At 41.7% G+C, this 19,422-nt stretch overlaps 1 protein-coding gene across 2 annotated transcripts in view; it reads left to right on the forward strand.

The window, feature by feature from the left end:
* KCNK2 (potassium two pore domain channel subfamily K member 2) overlaps positions 1–19,422 on the forward strand; it is a 214,177-nt gene that overhangs the window by 28,894 nt on the left and 165,861 nt on the right. Inside the window, exons 2-3 of one of the 2 annotated variants that reach the window (XM_065589482.1) lie at positions 11,830–12,020; positions 17,182–17,296. Coding sequence is in view for 1 of the 2 variants with exons in the window: in XM_065589481.1 (XP_065445553.1) it covers positions 11,987–12,020 (34 nt within the window). In the remaining variant the exon portion in view is untranslated. The remainder of the gene's footprint in view (positions 1–11,829; positions 12,021–17,181; positions 17,297–19,422) is intronic. The other variant, XM_065589481.1, reaches the window with a different exon arrangement.

Consider the following 19,422-nt stretch of genomic DNA (forward strand, 5'->3'; position numbering starts at 1 on the left):
GTTGAGGTAGACTTGGAGCCCGCCTCCATATTAATCTGCTTGTGAGTTACCAGAGTGGAATGGTAACTTCAATCACTTGAAGAAAAGGAGTTTACCTACCTTTCCACAACTTGTTCTTTGAGATGTTGAACATGTCTATTCCACACCCCACCCGCCTTCCCTTCTGTGATGGAGAATGTCTCGGATGAAGAAACTAAGGGGAGGTTTGGGGTCTGCTCCATCTTCTCATACCAGCACTCAGTAGGGCATGATGGCAAGGGCATGTGAGCTGCCTTGAAGGGTACCACTGAGAGAGAAAATTCCATTGTACATGGATGTTGTCAGAGAATGACATGTACAACACATCTCAAAGAACAACGGTAGGTAATGTTTTTCCACCCCTCCTTCAAACAGGAAAGCTGCTAAGATTTTTTTTTTTGTTTTTATACTTCTAGTAGATGGACTGAGGAGTACCAAAATGGTTCAAAACAAACACTGAATGAATGGGGAATAATTTCAGGAAACTGTCCTAAAAGATACTGTTCTCCTTAAAAGCAATATGAGTTCATGCGACTTACCGTTTGTGACCAGATTTATTACATCATCCAATCCAGCACATAGACCAAACAAAGTCCTACTGAAGATTTATTCAGGCAAAACTCCCACTGACTGCAATAAAAGGTTTGCCTGCAGAAGAGTTGAGGTTTTGGACCCCTTGAGAATTAATTTAAAAAAAAAGTAGTGGTAGCTATAATAAGTTTTCAGACTGGAAGTAAGGCATACATTTTTAAAGGTGAGTAATCAACCATTGGAACAATTTAACAATCAAGATTTGGATTTCTTCTAAAAGATATGCTCTAGGAATTATTTTGGAGAAGCTCCGTGAATTGGGTCTAGGGATGAGTTGTCCACCCACTACAGTTTGTTTCCGCAAGGCTCACTGAGGTGAATGGGTTCCTCCATTTCATACTGAGGATCTGTTAATCAGAATTTCATGTATTAGACATCCTGAGCATGGGTAACTGTCCCAGTGTATTGTTATGGCAACTGGGCTTAATGAAATTCATTTTTTGAATGAATTCTACAAATGTATTTTTAACTGAAACTCTCTTCATAGAAAGGGCTGGATGTATCAATACCTGGATGATCACTAAGGGGACCCACAGTTGGTTTTAGTCTGGACTGAAACTAGAAGATGAGTTGGCTCCAGTGGATTTTGGTTCTAGATTCAACTGTCTGAGTAGAGCTGTTTGCTTAAAAAAACCTGTTGTTTCTATTTTGTTTATTTCAAATCTTGCAAATGTTTTGTGTTTTTAAATGTGTTGCAAAATTTTGATTTTTGTTTGCCCTATTTTCCTTTTCTGCCACAAAATAGCTTGGGGGGGGGGGAAACAAGCCTGTGCATAATTTTTTTTCCTTTTTTGATACTTTCCTTTTTCAAAACTTGCTTAAATTCAGGACAGTTTCAAAGCGCGATGGAGTTTAATTTAATTTTTCCTTCCATTTTTTGTAACATTTCCCCCCACCCAAATTATCAACACTGGAAAGAATTAGAGTGCAAAAAATAAATGGAAATCCACTGATGAATTTGAGAAATAGACTAGTTAGAAAAATTTGTGGTCATAAAATATTTTGGAGCTAACTTAAGGTAGTGACATGGCCCCCTTTTTTTACCTTATGGCTGGCCAATCTTTTGGGGCTCAAATTACCTCTTCACTTTATTTTTTTTTCCAGTGATGATATTATCCCAATCTAGTTCTATCACTAAGATTAGGGTTAGGGTTTAGATTAGACTTATTTATTTTTTTAAAAGGTATTTGGTATTTCAAAAGCACATAGATGTCTAACTTCACCCATGCTTTTGAAAATCCCACTAGTCACCTAACTACCTTTTTTTAAATCTGGCCCTTTTAACTACATAAAGAGGCTTCCACCATGAGGCAGGTCTGCTGCTTTCTTGCTGCCTGGTTTAGGAAGTCAAGAGCATACTGCAAATCTGCCCATCAGACAAAAACTTTCTCCCCCCTCCCCTCCGCATAAAGCTGAAATGTACATTAATGCTGCTATAATTATATATTGATTTAGTCCTAAGTGGAGCACAAGATCTGGTCCAAGAGGTGAATATAGCTGGACCGCTTTGTAATAGTGACCATAATGTAATTAAATTTAATATCCCTGTGGCAGGAAAAACACCACAGCGGCCCAACACTGTAGCATTTAATTTCAGAAAGGGGAACTACACAAAAATGAGGAGGTTAGTTAAACAGAAATTAAAGGGTACAGCGCCAAAAGTGAAATCTCTGCAAGTTGCGTGGAAACTTTTTAAAGACACCATAATAGAGGCTCAACTTAAATGTATACCCCAAATTAAAAACCATAGTAAGAGAACCAAAAAAGAGCCACTGTGGCTAAACAACAAAGTAACAGAAGCAGTGAGAGGCAAAAAGGCATCCTTTAAAAAGTGGAAGTTAAATCCTAGTGAGGAAAATAGGAGCATAAACACTGGCAAATAAAGTGTAAACATACAATTAGAAAGGCCAAAAAAGAATTTGAGGAACAGTTGGCCAAAGACTCAAAAAGTAATAGCAATTTTTTTTTAAGTACATCAGAAGCAGGAAACCTGCTAAACAACCTGGGGCCACTGGACAATCAAGGTGCCAAAGAAGCACTCAAGGACGATAAGGCCATTGTGGAGAAACTAAATGAATTCTTTGCATCGATCTTCATGGCTGAGGATATGAGGGAGATTCCGAAACCTGAGCCATTCGTTTTAGGTGACAGATTAAAGTATCATTAGTGGAGGCTTTGGAACAAATTGATAAATTAAACAGCAATAAGTCACCAGGACCAGATGGTATTCACTCAAGACTTCTAAAGGAACTCAAATGTGAAATTGCAGAACCACTAACTCTAGTCTGTAACCTATCATTTAAATCAGCTTCTGCACCAGATGACTGGAGGATAGCTAATGTGATGCCAATTTTTAAAAAGGGCTCCAGAGGTGATCCCAGCAATTACAGGACTTTAAACCTGACTTTAGTACTGGGCAAACTGGTTGAAACTATAATAAAGAACAATATTGTTAGACATATAGATGAACATAACTTGTTGAGGAAGAGTCAATGTGGTTTAATAAAGAGAAATCTTGCCTCACTAATCTACTAGAATTCTTTGAGGGGGTCAACAAGCATGTGGACTAAGGGGATCCAGTGGATATAGTGACTTACATTTTCAGAAAGCCTTTGACAAGATCCCTCACCAAAGGCTCTTATGCAAAGTAAGCTGCCACGGGATAAGAGGGAAGGTGCTCTCATGGACTAGTAACTGGTTAAAAGATAGGAAACAAAGGGTAGGTATAAATGGTCAGCTCTCAGAATGAAGAGAGGTAAATAGTGGTGTCCCTCGGGGGTCTGCTCTGGGACCAGTCCTATTCATCCTATTCATAAATGATCTGGAAAAAGGGGTAAACAGTGGGGTGGCAAAATTTGCAGATGATGCAAAATTACTACAGATAGTTAAGACCCAGGCAGACTGCGAAGAGCCACAAAAGACTCTCAAAACTGGGTGACTGGGCAACAAAATGGCAGATGAAATGCAAAGTAATGCACATTGGAAAGCATAATCCCAACTATACATATACAATGATGGGGTCTAAATTAGATGTTACCACTCAAGAAAGATATCGTGGAGTCACTGTGGATAGTTCTCTGAAAACATCCACTCAATGTGCAGCAGCAGTCAAAAAAGTGAACAGAATGCTGAAAATAATTAAGAAAGGGATAGATAATAGGACAGAAAATATCATGTTGCCTCTATATAAATCCATGGTATGGCCACATCTTGAATAGTGTGTGCAGATGTGGTCACCCCATCTTAAAAAAAAAAAAATCTTGGAATTGGAAAAATGTTCAGGAAAGGGCAACAAAAATGATTAGGGGTATGGAAAGGCTTCCATATGAGGAGAGATTAATAAAACTGGGACTTTTCAGCTTGGAAAAGAGACGGCTAAGGGGAGATATGATTGGGGTCTATAAAATCATGAGTGATATAGAGAAAGTAGATAAGGAAGTGTTGTTTACTCCTTCTCATAACACAAGAACTAGGGGTCACCAAATGAAATTAATAGGCAGCAGGTTTAAAACAAATAAAAGGAAGTGTTTCTTCACACAACGCAATGTCAACCTGTGGAACTCCTTGCCAGAGGATGTTGTGAAGGCCAAGACCATAACAGGGTTCAAAAAAGAACTAGATAAATTAACAGAGAATAAGTCCATCAATGGCTATTAGCCAGGATGGGCAGGAATGGTGTCCCTAGCCTCTGTTTGCCAGAAGCTGGGAATGAGCGACAGGGAATGGATCACTTGATGATTACCTGTTCTGTTCATTCCCTCTGGGGCACCTGGCACTGGCCACTGTTGGAAGACAAACTGGGCTAGATGGACCAGTATGGCCTTTCTTATTCCAGAAAACAGTTGTCTTTCTGCATTAGTAACTGACAAAGTTGGTTTTTGGATTCTAATTTCCCGTGAGTTCATTTAAAAATAATTGAAAAATCTCTTCTGATACCTATGCTTGATGTTCTACAGCAGGACATATAGAGGCTTACACACACACACACACACACACAATTTCACAGTCAATAAGCGCTCAGGAATGTGGTTGATATCTTCCCATTTTTCCCCACTTAGTATTTAGGAGCATGTCATGATATCCACTACAATTCCTAAAAGATTCATTTGCTGTCTACATTTGTTGTATTATTCCTTTGAGGCAAAGTACAATTCATTAACCTTTCTTAGCATAGCAACCTCTTTGCAACACTGTAATTTTAAAACATGCTAAATTCTTTAAGCTCCTGATCAATACATCTTATGAATTCTAGCAGCTAAGCTATGCTGAAAATTGAAATCAGTATTTGAAGTTCTGATTAATTTTGACTGTATTCACATAACCTCTCTCAGCCCCCCAATGGTGATTCAGCTTCACTAATACATAATTAGGTTAGGCATTATCAAAGTAATTCCATATGAAAGTATAGTATCTACATACAGTCAGGGCCGGCTCCAGGCACCAACCGAGCAAGCTGGTGCTTGGGGTGGTAGATTGAATGAGGCGGCATTCCGCCCAATCCTAGGGCAGCACGGCCGCTTTTTTTTTTTTTTGTTCCGCTCTGGCCGCCCTGTAGGGGGTGGCAGCGCAGAGGACAGGAGTGCCCTGCAGCAAGCCCGGCAGGGCAGTCCTCGTCCTTCCCTCCCCGCCGACTGGAGCAGAGCCCTCCCGGCAGGCGACGCGCGGTGCGGTGGGAGGGGCCGCGTGGCAGCGCCCCACTGTAGCCCTGGCTGCCCCCTTCTCTCTCTCTCCCGCCTGCTCCCTCCCCCTGCACCTGCGCTCCGGCGCACAGATCACTTTTTTTTGTTGTTGCTTGGGGCGGCCAAAAAGCCAGAGCCAGCCCTGCATACAGTACAACATACCTGAACTATGTCACATTGAGTCTAGATAACAGCTCTCTTTTCAACACTGGGAGAAAGGCACTGGACTAGTACTTAGGAGATCTGCATTTAATTCCTGCCCCAGCCAAAGATTTCATATGTGACCTTGGGCAAATTGCTTAATATCACTATGCCTGTTATTTGTATAGCTAGTTGAAAGCTGCAGTTTCCATCCTGTGTAAAATTCCAATATTTTGACATTTGTTTTGGTCTCAAATCCAGTCAAAACAGTGGAAATAGCAACAATTTTGTGGAACATAGAATTATAGAAGATTAGGGTTAAAGAGACCTCAGGAGGTCATCTGGTCCAACCCCCGCTCGAAGCAGGACCAACGGTCAAGAATACTGTATCTCTTTCATTGTTCATAACTAAGGTATTGCCTGCAGTGAGTCTATACTGAAGACTTTGAAACATAGCAATTGCTATACTCAGACCCATAGTCCAGCATCCTGTCTCAAATAGTGCTTCAGACTAAGGCCTTAGAAACCCCACGACAGGCAGATGTGGGATAATCTTTCCTCCTCCTTAAACGTCTCATTCTAAATCCTAATAGAGATTTACTTAAGCATTGATATATGAGGTTTTATTTCCCTGTGTATGTCTATATAGACCTACTTTGTTAGCACTAACTATAATAGCTCTAGATATTCTTGTTTTTCATATCAGTGTCCAATTTCTCTATGAATCTTGGTAAGTTTTTGCTTCAACATCCCCCTTTGGTATTTCCTTTGACCAGTTTTGAATTTGTCACCTTTCATTTTCTTTGAATGCCCACAAACAATGAAATTATGCCTTTGTACTATATTAGCCTCCTATTGTGTAACTGTTTTCTTGCTAATACATGTGCCCAAAGTATATTACTTTAAAAAAAATATTTTGCAGCTAAAATTCACATCTCCAGTTCCTGTAGGGGGTTTTCTCTTGAGGTTCTTTAAGTGAAAACAAAGAGATCCAGCTGCATAAATAGTTTTTTATGTCTAGGGCCACCAGTGTCAACAGCTGAAACCAATATGGTTCTGCAGACCTACTGTAACACTGAAGGTGAACAGAAACCATTTACAAGATATTGTACGCTGGGAGGACTGAGAAGATTCTACTAACAAAACATACCTGAAAATACCGAGAGAAACAATATTAAAATTAACCTAACATAGCATAAAACAGGTCCATGAATTTAAAAAGTCAAGGCACAAAGTGCATATAATTTAAAAAACAAATATTTAGCATATATATGTCTTTAAAGCCCTAGAAAGTCTGAACTGTGTTGGAATTGCAATCTATAGCTTTAAGAGATGGCGGTTGCTTAAGAGACGGGGGTTCCTTAGTCCTGCTTGCAGGCTAGGGAGCTCTATAGCAAAGCCTGGGTCTGGGAGCAGTCACTTTGCAGACAGCCAGTCTACAGTAAGGTGGAGTAACTTGTGCCTCTCTATTTTAGGGAGCAGCCTGCTTTGTATGTCTGGTTTATTTTTGGTTTCTTGTGTGTTTTTGAATTCTTAGAAATAAAATAGTGTTATGTTGCAACCTTCCAGCAAGAATATTTTGTTTTATCTATTTCTCTGGTTGTTTGCTGAGAAACATAAGTAGTCTAAAGGTAGAGGACAGCAAAGAGGGCCATTATAGGGTTACCATACGTCCGGATTTTCCCGGACATGTCCGGCTTTTGGGGGCTCAAATCCCCGTCCGGGGGGAAATCCCCAAAAGCCGGGCATGTCCGGGAAAATCGGGAGGTCAGCCGGGCCGGCGGGGAGCCGGGTCAGCCGGGCCGGGGGGGAGCCGGGCCGGCGGGGAGCCGGGCCGGCCGGGCCGGGGGGGAGCCGGGGGAGCCGGTCAGCCGGGTCAGCCGGGCCGGCGGGGAGCCGGGTCAGCCGGGCCGGCGGGGAGCCGGCACCCCAGGGCCCGAGCCGACCCAGGCTGGAGCCGCCGGGGGGACAGCCTGGGCCGCGCCTCCTCCCCCCCCCCACACCCCTTACCTGCTTCAGGCTTCCCGCGAATCAAATATTCGCGGGAAGCAGGGGAGGGGGCGGAGACTTTGGGGAGGGGGCGGGGTTGGGCGGGGGGTGTGGGCTGGGGGCGGGGCCGGGGGCCGTGGAGTGTTCTCCATTTGGAGGCACAAAATATGGTAACCCTAGCCATTAATACTAAAACAGTTCAATAACACCGACTCATTTATTCCTAACACACCTAGTACAACAGGGCCTGCTTAAACCCAGGGTTGTGAGTTCAATCCTTGAGGGGGCCACTTAGGGATCTGGGGCAAAATCAGTACTTGGTCCTGCTAGTGAAGGCAGGGGGCTGGACTTGATGACCTTTCAAGGTCCCTTCCAGTTCTAGGAGATAGGATATCTCCATTAATTAATTAATTAATTAGAGTGTGGATGTCACACTTTGAGCAAATATCAGTCACCATATTTTCCCATTCTAAGATGTAGTCAAAAAGGGAAACAGCATAAAGGAATTGCAAATCAACTTACTTTGTCTCATTATGGAAAAGGAAAAAATGTTGTGGTGATCTCTCTGACGTTTTAAGGGTTTCAGTGTTGATAAACTAGATCCAAACAAATGTTTCCTACTTGCAGAAAATACACATGCACAAATTGTAAAGGACACTGGAAAAACCACAGATGAACATAAAGTAAACATTAGAAACCAACAGAAAACAAACCTAAGCAGAACTGTTTCATAAAGCGTGACAAACATATGGAACCCGTTACTTTTTGCTCTAATGGTTGTATTTGACATTGATGACTTCTGGGGCCAACTGCTCTCTAAAGAGGAGACTAGAGGGCTGCTGAGGGCAGGGTAGGGTTGAGGGAGAAGGAAGGAAAGGATCAAGCTGAAAAGAGCAGTGTTGCTGCAATGTGGGGAGAGCTATTTTACCAGTTTTCCTGATAATCTGGGATTTTAAAGCAAGTTTCATGATAGAGCCATGGCAATGCTAGAGTTAAGGTTATGTTGTTTGGCACTTAAAACAGGATTTACACTCTCTGTCTTAAATAAAACGAGTTGGGTCTGCTCTGATTCCTAGGACATGTTCTCTGAGTGAAATTTGCATTTCCTGAAGTTTCAAGAAAATGTGGTTAATTAGTCATCACAGAGCCTGATTCTCCTCTCAAACTGATTTTTACACCAGTGAGACTCCACTAACATCAGTGGAGTTACTCCTGATTCATAGCAAGTGATGATCCGGTTATTCCATCTGATTTGTTCCATACATTACTAATTGGAATTGGTTCTCAAACTCACAGGTACCAGATTCACACACATACTTGTGGCACTTGCTCACCGAAATGAGACATGCAATGTGCAAAGTTCTGTGCCTAACTAGCAGGCCCTGTATATGTATATCTAGTAGTGAAATTTATTTGATTGTTTCAATAAAGAAACTATAATAGTCCAGGTGAAACATTTCACTTATAAATAAACAAGTCAAGGGTCCCATGCAGAATTAGAGCACAAAAACATGTCCTATGAAAAACAATTCATAATTTATATCTCTGAATTGCAACATGCATTACAGAAGCATTGCAGATGCTAAGCTACACTATTATAGTATCTATTTCAGGTCCAATAATGTCTTTACTTATTTATAAAAGTCCTGATGTGTGGTTTCTTATGGGACAGATTCTTATTGCCGCTTCAGTGGCAGCCTTTAAAACATTTGTGTGTTCCACAGAAAGAACAAAATGCCTCTTCAGCCTAGTTTACCTTTATTTCACAGTAAGTGAGAGCAAAGTGACATTCTGTATCTGAACTGAAACACAAAATGGCAGCTGTGTCTGTAACAAGATTTGGGCTGCTCTGTTTAAAGGAGAAGAAAATAGATTAACATCTTTCACTTACAGAGCTACTTATTTCACAGAATTACTAACAAATAACATGGCAATTCTTACAATAATACTGACTTACACAGTCTCTCTCTCTCTCTCACACACACACACACACACACACACACACACACACACACAATATTTAAAACCCATATTACCAACCCCAACTGTTCAAAAATCATTAGTCAGAGCCCCCAAATCATGATTTTGTTTAAAATTCACGAGTAAAAGAAATTGTTAGGAGCTCTTTATTTGGTTCTGAGACTTTGAGATTCATGTTTTTCTTTCCCAGCCTTATGCATTTACCTTACTCCAAGAGTTGAGGTGTTAAGAAAAACATCAAATATCACAAGACTCATAAAATCACTAGAGGTGGAAATGCTTGAACGCTAATCAGACTGACTTAGCAATGGGCACATTACCACAACAAAAGACGGCATAAAGATAGTCCACAAACAGAATATTATACTGTTGCTCAGTGACACAATATTTTGCTCTAAAGCAAGGATGGGCAAACTTTTTGGCCGGAGGGCCACATCTGGGAATAGAAATTGTATGGTGGGCCATGAATGCTCACAAAATTGGGGTTGTGGGGCGGGAGGGGGTGAGGGCTCTGGTTGGGGGTGCAGACTCTGGGATGCAGCCAGAAATGAGGAGTTAAGGGTGTGGGAGGGGGCTCCAGGCTGGGGCAGGGGGTTGGGGTGCAGACTCCAGCTGGAGGTGCGGGCTCTGGGGTGGGGCTGGGGATGAGAGGTTTGGGGTACAGGAGGGTGCTCCGGGCTGGTATTGAGGGGTTTGGCAGGCAGGAGGGGGATCAGGGCTGGGGTTTGGGATGCAGGGAGAGGCTCAGGGGTGCAGACTCCAAGCGGCACTTACCTCAAGCGGCTCCTGGAAGCAACAGCACGTCCCTTCTCCGGCTCCTATGCGGAGGGGCTGCCAGATGGCTCTGCACGCTGCCCTGTCCTCAGGCACGGCCCCTGCAGTTCCTGTTGGAGCGCTAGAGGGGGCCATTGGAGCACTTAGGAGCCGGAGCAGGCCATGCCATTGCTTCCGGGAGCTCTGTGGTGTGGCCCCTGACCCTGTGCCCTGGCTGGCACGGCGGAGCAGGGCAAGTCCCAGACCCCGCTCCCCAACAGGAGCTCGCGGGCCGGCTTAAAATGGCTCGTGGGCCAGATCCAGCCCACGGGCCATAGTTTGCCCACCCCTGCTCTAAAGCTTACTGTGTGTGGCTCTGTTCAGAAGAACTGGGACCAAACTATGTCCCTTAGAAATCTATGGCATAACTCCCTTAGAATTCAGTGAGAACAGGATTGGGCCCAATAGTAGATTTAAATGGTGGGCAAAGCTTCCAGATTTTTGCCAAATCCAGAGTATGCAAACATACGCTAGGGATTGCAGACTAGGCACAAGGAAATGTATGGTCACAGTTGAAAGTCACAAAATAATGAATACATCAAAACAAATTTTCTTTTATTGCAAAGTTGCCTCTATTGTAGATGGATGTCTGCATTGTGAAATTGTATTGGAAAATAGTGTATAATGAATATTATCACATATATTAACCTATTAAAACCAGATGTTCAAAAATCTAATATAAGCCTAGAAATTCCAAAACAGATTGTATTACTACTAGATCAACACATTACCTAAAATAGTGCTGCTCAGCTGTATTTTGTTATGACTTTACTATGGCAATTATGTTTCTACAGGTTTTAGGCTGATATAATGACACAGACCAGTTTCTGTAGGTTCAGTGTACCAGAGCAACTTGCTTTCTTAACAGCTGAACATGTATAACTCTCTGGCATATATTCTCTCTTTCCCTGGAACTTACATAAACATAATATGCTTCAAATCTATGACTTCTGAGCATTGCAAAAAGCAGTGTGCAACCTAAGAGAGATTTTTTCCTTTAAGTAATTCTTGGATATTTACAATATGTTTGAAGTTGGAATAAAATTTTAGTAACTTTTTTTTCCCCCATTGATTAAAATGTAATAAGGAACAATAAAATCAAATCCTATGAGGATTGGTTAATTTCTCAATCAGTTCACATTAATGGATTCCAGGAATGTTACTACAAGCATGAAAAGCCTGCGCTTAGCAAGCCCATGAGCTTAAAAATAACTCTTGTCTTTTTAAAGAATAGAAACCTTATGTACTTCAAAGCATGGTGGGCCTCTAAAATATAGGTGGGATATTATTACGGTAGCGGTTACATGACCTACTGCATGTACATGTTTTGTTCATGAATGGTAAATATTCTGAGAGACAGAATAAATAGGACTAATGATTTTGAACTCTTCATTCACCGTAAAGAATTTCTGGCCTTTTAAAATCTTCTGGACCATTTATGGTTTGGGTGTTCAATCTACTAAGGAACTCTCAGTGATTTTGTTCAGGAGGAAAGTGAACAAAAAGTAAATGATGAAATCAGCTACCATTTGTAAAGTGCTTTGAAGATGTAAAATGCCATATACATGCTATGTACTTTTTATTCCTGATGACTGACTGACTCTTGTATACACTTCAGTGTTTTGGACAGGAAATCCAAGCACAGAATTTACATGCACTTAAGGAAATATACTATGAGAAAACAGCTTGTTCCAAACAGTACTTAAAAGGAACCATGGAGGAACTGCTGTATCTAAGAACAAAAAGATGGTGACTTCTGAAAATTACATCACCAAATGAGGAACCCACAAAGAAGACATAACTTCTACTGTAAGTATCATTACTATAGACAAATAGCCCATATTGCATAATTTTGGTGATATTGTAATTCTGAATGTCTGATCAGACTCTGGAACTTGACATGGTGGATCTGATGAACTAATTTCTATCTTGAAGGTACAGTTCAATGGCTTTCAATTTACCTGCCAAATCCAAATAAACGGATAATATTTTATCAGGTTTCTTTTGAAACTAAAATCTTAAATTAAGGTTTATAGGTAACTCCATTATTTAATGGACAAATTATGTGTATACATCTTTAACTTTCCCTGTATTTAGATGAGAAAACTTAAGCAAATCCACTAATTTCTCTATAATTTGTCTTCAGTTATCATTTAGGAAGTTTGAGCTGATCTAATATACCCCAATGATATATCTTGAAGTACACATACACTTCAATATCTATTTAGGGCTCAATCCTGAAATATGCTGAACACTTTGACCCAGCAAAACTCTTAAGTGCTTGCTTTTCTTTGAACACATTAGTACTTAGTAGTCCTCCTTAAGTCAAATATGTATTGAACTTAAAACTAAGCACATTCTTAAGTGATTCCCTGAATCCGGGCTAGAGCCCATCACCTTTCAGGAATAAGCTCTTAATGCCAATCTATGGAAGCTAATTCTTGAATGTAAATGTTTTCATTCGCAATTTTTTTGGATTATTGTTCATAATTTGGTATTTCTGAAACAGAAGTAGGATTCATCTTTCTTTTGCATGCTGGGTTATGCTAAAATCTTCTCAAATACTTGGCACTATAATAAAAATAAGGGCTATCATTCACTGGATTTAACTTAAGCTTTTGTTAATTATTCCTTTACATAAACCTATTTTTAAGATATGAAACTTGGCTGTAAATGTTGGAATTAAATATAACTCTGGGTGATTTCTCCGTATTTTACTTCTTACTTCCCCACCCCATGGGAAGTCAATGTGATATTAGAGAATAATGTGTACTGTCTCCTTTGAACAGAAAACTTGTTTAATAATTTGCAAGTCACTATCTTATAACATAGTCTTGAAACTTTGGGAGAAAAATAAAATGACAAATATTTTAATTTTCAATACTAATTAAATATTAAGTAAATGTTAAATGTATCTTGAATAATATCTCCAGTGATCCCCCGCTCATAATTTCACCCAAAATAGTATGGCAGCGGTTTAACAGCCCACAACAACATTACGCGTCAGTCCAGCACAAAATATGAAGAATACTTTTGTGAAACCACAGGGAGCACTTAGGTAGGCAGAATGCAATTACCTACACTAGAATTCAAGCAGAGCACTAAGCCTGCTTTCAGAGGAAGGTGCTATTCAACATCAGTAAGGGTGCCAGAATCTGGTTCTCAGAATATTTAGTACACAGCCTTATTACATGTACATGCAGCCATCATTTGACATGATAACACTAGTTATTATGTTAACATTCAACCTCATAATGGAACACAGCCATAGTGTTATTACACAATCTGCATTTAATAAAAGGTGTGACTGTGTATTTATATGATGAACATAACTTCACAGCAGGTGTTGTGGTTAGTCTGAAATCTCAGCTTCCTTAGTTAAAAGAGAACCTCCCACATAAAAAGAAAGGAAAGAACTACCTATGGGCTCATTCCCTGTGTCAAAGGAAATGTCACACATGGATTTGGCCCCTTCTGTCTGTAAAATTATATTAGGACTGTGGCATTAACCAACTACAGGAAACAAATTCAGAAGCTAACAGTTAATTCTCAATTCTTCATACTGAGAATAATTCATCCTTTTGTGGAAGGTGGTCAAACGAAGTTGGCACCCAGGCTGTTTTGACATTAGTGTTACAGGGCATGGTTTGAACCTGTGTTCTGCATCAGGTCCCAGTAGGCTGGTGCAGAAAGCAGCGTTAGAGTTGGCCTGCAGTAGGGGGAACTGCTGGGACAGCATTTAAAAAGATCCAGTGGCCGGGTTACCTTCATAAGGGAGGAATGCCTTGCAACCTCCTTGGAGAGAAGTTCAGCATGTGCTTTGCTGAAGCAGGACCAGGCTGGGTCAGTGGAGTCCCCTCCTAGCCTCAAAACCCAAATTAGTTCCTTGAATAAAACCTGTGTTAACTATTTTGGGAGACAGGAGGGATGAATTTTATCTGCTGTGCATTCAGTTCTGTGGCTCATGGATGCCTGTGGTGAATTGTACCTTGCAAGCTGCAATACTTCAAGTGCAACTGAAAGACTTAAGATTGATGCATCAGTTTTAACCTCTGAAAATTTGAATGCTCAATAGTGATATTATTGGCAACTTGTGTCCATTATTAGATAGATTTAGTGGGATTTATACACATCCTGAAGCAAACAGCAGTTGAGCCATGTAAATTCAGAATGAGATGGCAATCTCGTTCCAGAAGTGATCAGTTCTTTGTGATGGATGTGATTTCTTTCCCTCCCTCCCCCGCCCTTAATGAAGGCCATCATGCTGCTTATTGTCAATAAAGCTGTTAAAGCAAGTGAATGCAGTAGAGGGAGTGTAAGCTGATTTCCCCAGAAACCCTGTAGCATTCGAGTGCTATATTTACATTGTATTAATAAACGTATCTTTAGTTTATATTAAACTTTCATCCTTCTCAAATTGTAGTCCTACTACACTAGTGAAATGCGTCAAACTCAGAAGCTGACTGATGCACAGTACAACAGAAGGGCTAGGGGAAATTTTGGCCATGGACAGTGGAGCAAAACCCGGTCTTGTGAATAATAACATCATGCCTAAGGGTCATTCAGAGCAGGCAGTATTTTTTTTTAAAGTAATCTCTAATAGGGCTTTACTCTGACTGCATAGCCATGTTGCTCTTTGTGTACTCACAGAATAGACATTGCCAGTAAAGCCATAATATAAAATTAGAGAGGCTAGGTTAACAGAGGAAATATTACAATCTAGTAAACATCCTGTTACCCCAAATAGCACTACCAGGACTTCATTTTCCAAACATACCTGAGAGGCTGAGATGGAAGTGTGTAAAGGGGAATAAAAAAATAGGAAGCCAATTGGAAATTCTAGGTGCTTTAAAACAGTGTCATGTTTGAAACGGAAAGATAAAAGAATTGGAGGGTTTCCCACAGCAGCACTTTCAAGTTCCAGTTGTTTAAAACATCTGCAGGACTGGCAGTTGGTCAAACAGTGCCTTAGGTCAGTGGTCTCACCAGACAGGTTGTACTAAACTCTTGTACCTTATGTTCCTTCAAGCAATGATGTTTCCTGCAGCTGTAGGTCAGCTCAAGACGTTGTTTCAGAAGCTGTTTACACTTGGGCGCAGCCTATATGGGCTAGTCTACACTACCCGCCCGGATCGGCGGGTAGAAATCAATCTCTCGGGGATCGATTTATCGCATCTCATCTAGACAGATAAATCGATCCCCGAATTGACGCGCGTACTCCCACCTCGTCAGGAGGAGTAAGCGCTGTCGACGGGAGAGCCGTAGCGGTCGATTTGCCGCCGTCCTCACAGCGGGGTAAGTCGAATAGGATACATCGAATTCAGCTACGCTATTCACATAGCTGAATTTGTGTATCTTAAATCGATCGCCCCCCCCCCCCAGTGTAGACCTAGCCTATGATTTGTGTCGTGTCTCATGGCCCAGTGTTTCTTTTGGTGCAAACTCAACTGTGGTGAAGATTGTGACTGATGTGAAATTTGGGAAGGTAGCAAATGCACAGGACAGACAAACTACAAAGAGACTGGTGAGACTGGAGCAATGTGAGCACCAGGCAATAAGTAGAAATTCAGTCTTACCAAGTGTGAAGTCCTATACCTAGGGAGAAGAAATAAACAATGTATATAGAAAATGAGGGCGAGAGAGCTAAGCAGCAGCATATTAATGTGAATTTATTTTTGTCTTGTCCTGTTTAATACTGTCTTAATGTAATCAGTTACCATGACTACTGGAGGGAAGGAGTAGACAATTGGAAGGGGATGCGATCTACAAAGACCTTAGTCTTAAGAAGTGATCAATAGTATGAAAACATTTGAAAACCATTGCGTTCTGTTATTGCTATTGTGACAGCCAGGTAGCACTTTCCACACAGCTATATGCCCAATAATGGAACCACAAAGCTACTTAGGTATCTAAAGGTGTCTTTTTAGGTGTCACTGTAATCCACAAATGTGCTATTCACCTACCAGCTAACTCTATAGGCACTTAAACTCACTTGGCACTGAAGGTTTTGCAGTAAAAGTTCCATAGGTGCCTAAGTTCTTTCCCCTGAGCATGCATGCTGCTCTAGGTGTCCAGTTGCCTATCTCCTCCCCTAAGCTTCAGAGGCGTCAGTGAATCAGAGGAAGATAGGTGTTCATCTGCTTGTCTTGCATGTGGTGCCTGGTCCGGTAAGCGTGCTCAGAGATGGCCTCCTTGCATACACAAAACAGCCAGGGGTGGGGCCAGAGAGGAAGATGACCTCCCTTAGAACCTTTGGCCCAGTAGTTAGCACATTCAACCAGGATGTTGTAGACCATCAGTTTGTGTTCTCCCTCTGGCTGATGAGGAGAAGAGATGTAAACAGTGGTCTCCTACCTCCCAGGGGAGTGCCCTAACCACTAGGCTATGGTGTCAGTCTCTCTTTCTCTGGCCCAATTAATATTTAATTATATAATTAAAGTGGAACAACTTCAATAGGAGAGAGTGAGGGAGCCCCATGTTAAAATATCCCATAGTCCAGAGGTTAGGAGCCTCACCTGAGAGGTGGGAGACCCCTGTTCAAATCTCTTCTAATCAGGCCGAGGCGGGACTTGAACTGGTATTAGCTCACGTCCTGGGTGAGTGCTCTAACCACTGGGTTAAAGGTTAGAAGGGAGGACTGCCTTTTCCTCCCATCTCTCCAGGCTGTTTTGTGTGCAGTTAGGCAGCCTCTGAGCATGCTTACTTGATTGGAACCCAAATGCGAGTTAGGTGCTTCTCTGCCTATCTTCCTCCACTTCCATGGCTCACGAGCAGAGATAGGAGCCTATTCACATGAGAGACATTGCCCTTCTTGATGGCATCTCCCATTGGCTAGCATAGATGACTCCCCGCTTAGTGTGCTGGCTTTGTTAATCATATCCCTCCTCATTAATTATATAGGAGCCTAGGTGCCTAAATCGGGCTTTGTGAATTGCAATGTTGTACATGTGATTTTTTTTTTCCCCCCTAGACACCTAAGTTCCTTTTGTGGATCCAGGCCTATATGCTTATATGGCCCCCATCTGTCCATTATCTGAATGCCTAACAATAATTAATGAATATTATCCCTGCTACACCTCTATAAGGTAGGTAAGCATTATCTCTATTTTTCAGAACGGGGAACTGAGGCATAGGCTAAGTAACTTGGCCAAGGAGACACAGGAACTCTGTGGCTGAACTGGAGATTGGATGCAGGCCTCCTGAATTCACAGTTCAGTTCCCTTTCCACTAGACCATCCTTCTGCCACTCTCACCATATTTAAATTAGTTGGTCAGTGTCCAAGTTGCCCAGTTTGTGTGGGTCTTCACAAAAAAAACACTTTAAAGAGTCCCCTCCCCCAAATTGGCCAGGGGATTCTGAGGCAGGGATGGTACATAAAAACTTTTAAAATTACTAGATTTCAAATTGCATGCTTCCCAAGATAAACAAACAAGGGAATACAGGCAGACACATCATGTTCAGCTATGGCACTGTTACTGAAGGAATATCAGGACTCATAGAAACCATCCTCAAAGACAGTCACCATGCAAAGGGACAGTTTTCTCCAAGACACTAATGACTTCCTCCAGAAACTCTGCATCATTAACTAGCTCCCCCAGAACACCATCCTTGCCACCATGGACATCAACTCCATATACACCAACATCTCTAACTATGACAACATTGTAGTCTGGCTTAAATACCTACAAGATAATGAATAATGCTTGGAAATCCACTTCAAATACTTCACCAAACTCATCCATTTCATTGTCACCCACACCAGCTTTACATTCAACAAACAACACTTTGCCTGCACCATGGGAATTGCCAAGGGTACTAGGCTGGCACCCCAATATGCCAGCCTCTTCGTGGACCACTACAAGAGAGAATTTCTGGGAAAATGCACCACAAATCCAACGATATACCTCGATGATATTTCCATCCTCTGGACAGATTAATTAAACTCCCTCATAGATTTCTACCACAATTTCAACCATTCTCCATTTATCAAACTTTCTCTAGAATACTCCCACACCAGCATCAGCAGGACATCACCATCAGCTTCAACAATAGAGTCCAAGAAACCCACTGATCACTTACCTCCACAGATCAGCAATCACCCCAGACACACCAAGAAATCTGTTATCAACAGCCGGATAGCACAGAATTTGCTCCAAAGAGAAAGTCAAGGATACAGCCTTAAAACTGCCTTCACTAAACAAGGGCGCCAAACCAGAGAAGTGGCATAATGGAAAAGGCCACTCAAATACCCCAGAAGAATTTGCTTCAATACGGGGGGAGGGGAAACCCCACTTGCACACCCCTAGATGTCACCTGCCACCCCACACTGGAATCTGTATGGAGTATCCTCGAACACTTACAACCCATACTTGTTGGGGACCACATCTTGCGAGAAATCTTTCACATAGCCCTCTTCTGGCCTTCAGGCTCTCCCCCTCCCCTAACCCTGCCATGCTCATGATCAGAAGCAAATTCCTCACAGACCAGGACACACCAACTCAAAGCAGCACTAGATCTTGCTAGAACAACCGATGCAAATCCTTCAGATATATCTCCACTGCTACAATGATCAATATGCTGCACAACATGCCTTTTAAAGATGCATGGGTCCTACACATGCCCATCACAACCTGTATTATACCTCATCCAGTGGATCAAATGCCCCAACAACAACTATGTGGGGAAACCAGACTGTACTCTCAAATGAACTCTCACAGTAAAATGATAAAAGACAAAAACAGTATCACCCTGGGATAAAACTTTTCACAAAGCAGTCACTCCATCTCTGATCCCTTAATCTTAGCTGTCAAATGAAACCTGCACAACCCTTTCAAAAGATGAGCCTGGGAACTTAAATTCATAACTCTGCTGGACACATAACCATGGACTTAATAGAGACAATGGTTTTATGGCGTGTTACAATGCTTTGTAAAACACTTTACTGCCTGCTAAACTTTAATGGCCTATTTCATTTTAAGTGGTTTCCTTCAGCATGTGTGAACTTCTTATGCTTAACAATCTGTCCCACCTTATATTTAGCTTGGACACGCTGGCTACCTTCTGCAGACCTGAGGAAGAGCTCTATGAAGCTCAAAAGCTTATCCCTTCCACCTACAGAAGTTGGTCCAATAAAAGAGAGTCCCTCACCCAATTTGTCTCGTTAGATTTCAAATTGGCTGTTTCATTTTAGCAGTCAGCACGGTGTGTGCG

Source organism: Chrysemys picta, chromosome 3 (genome assembly GCF_011386835.1).
Source record: "Chrysemys picta bellii isolate R12L10 chromosome 3, ASM1138683v2, whole genome shotgun sequence".
Classification (NCBI taxonomy): domain Eukaryota; kingdom Metazoa; phylum Chordata; order Testudines; family Emydidae; genus Chrysemys; species Chrysemys picta.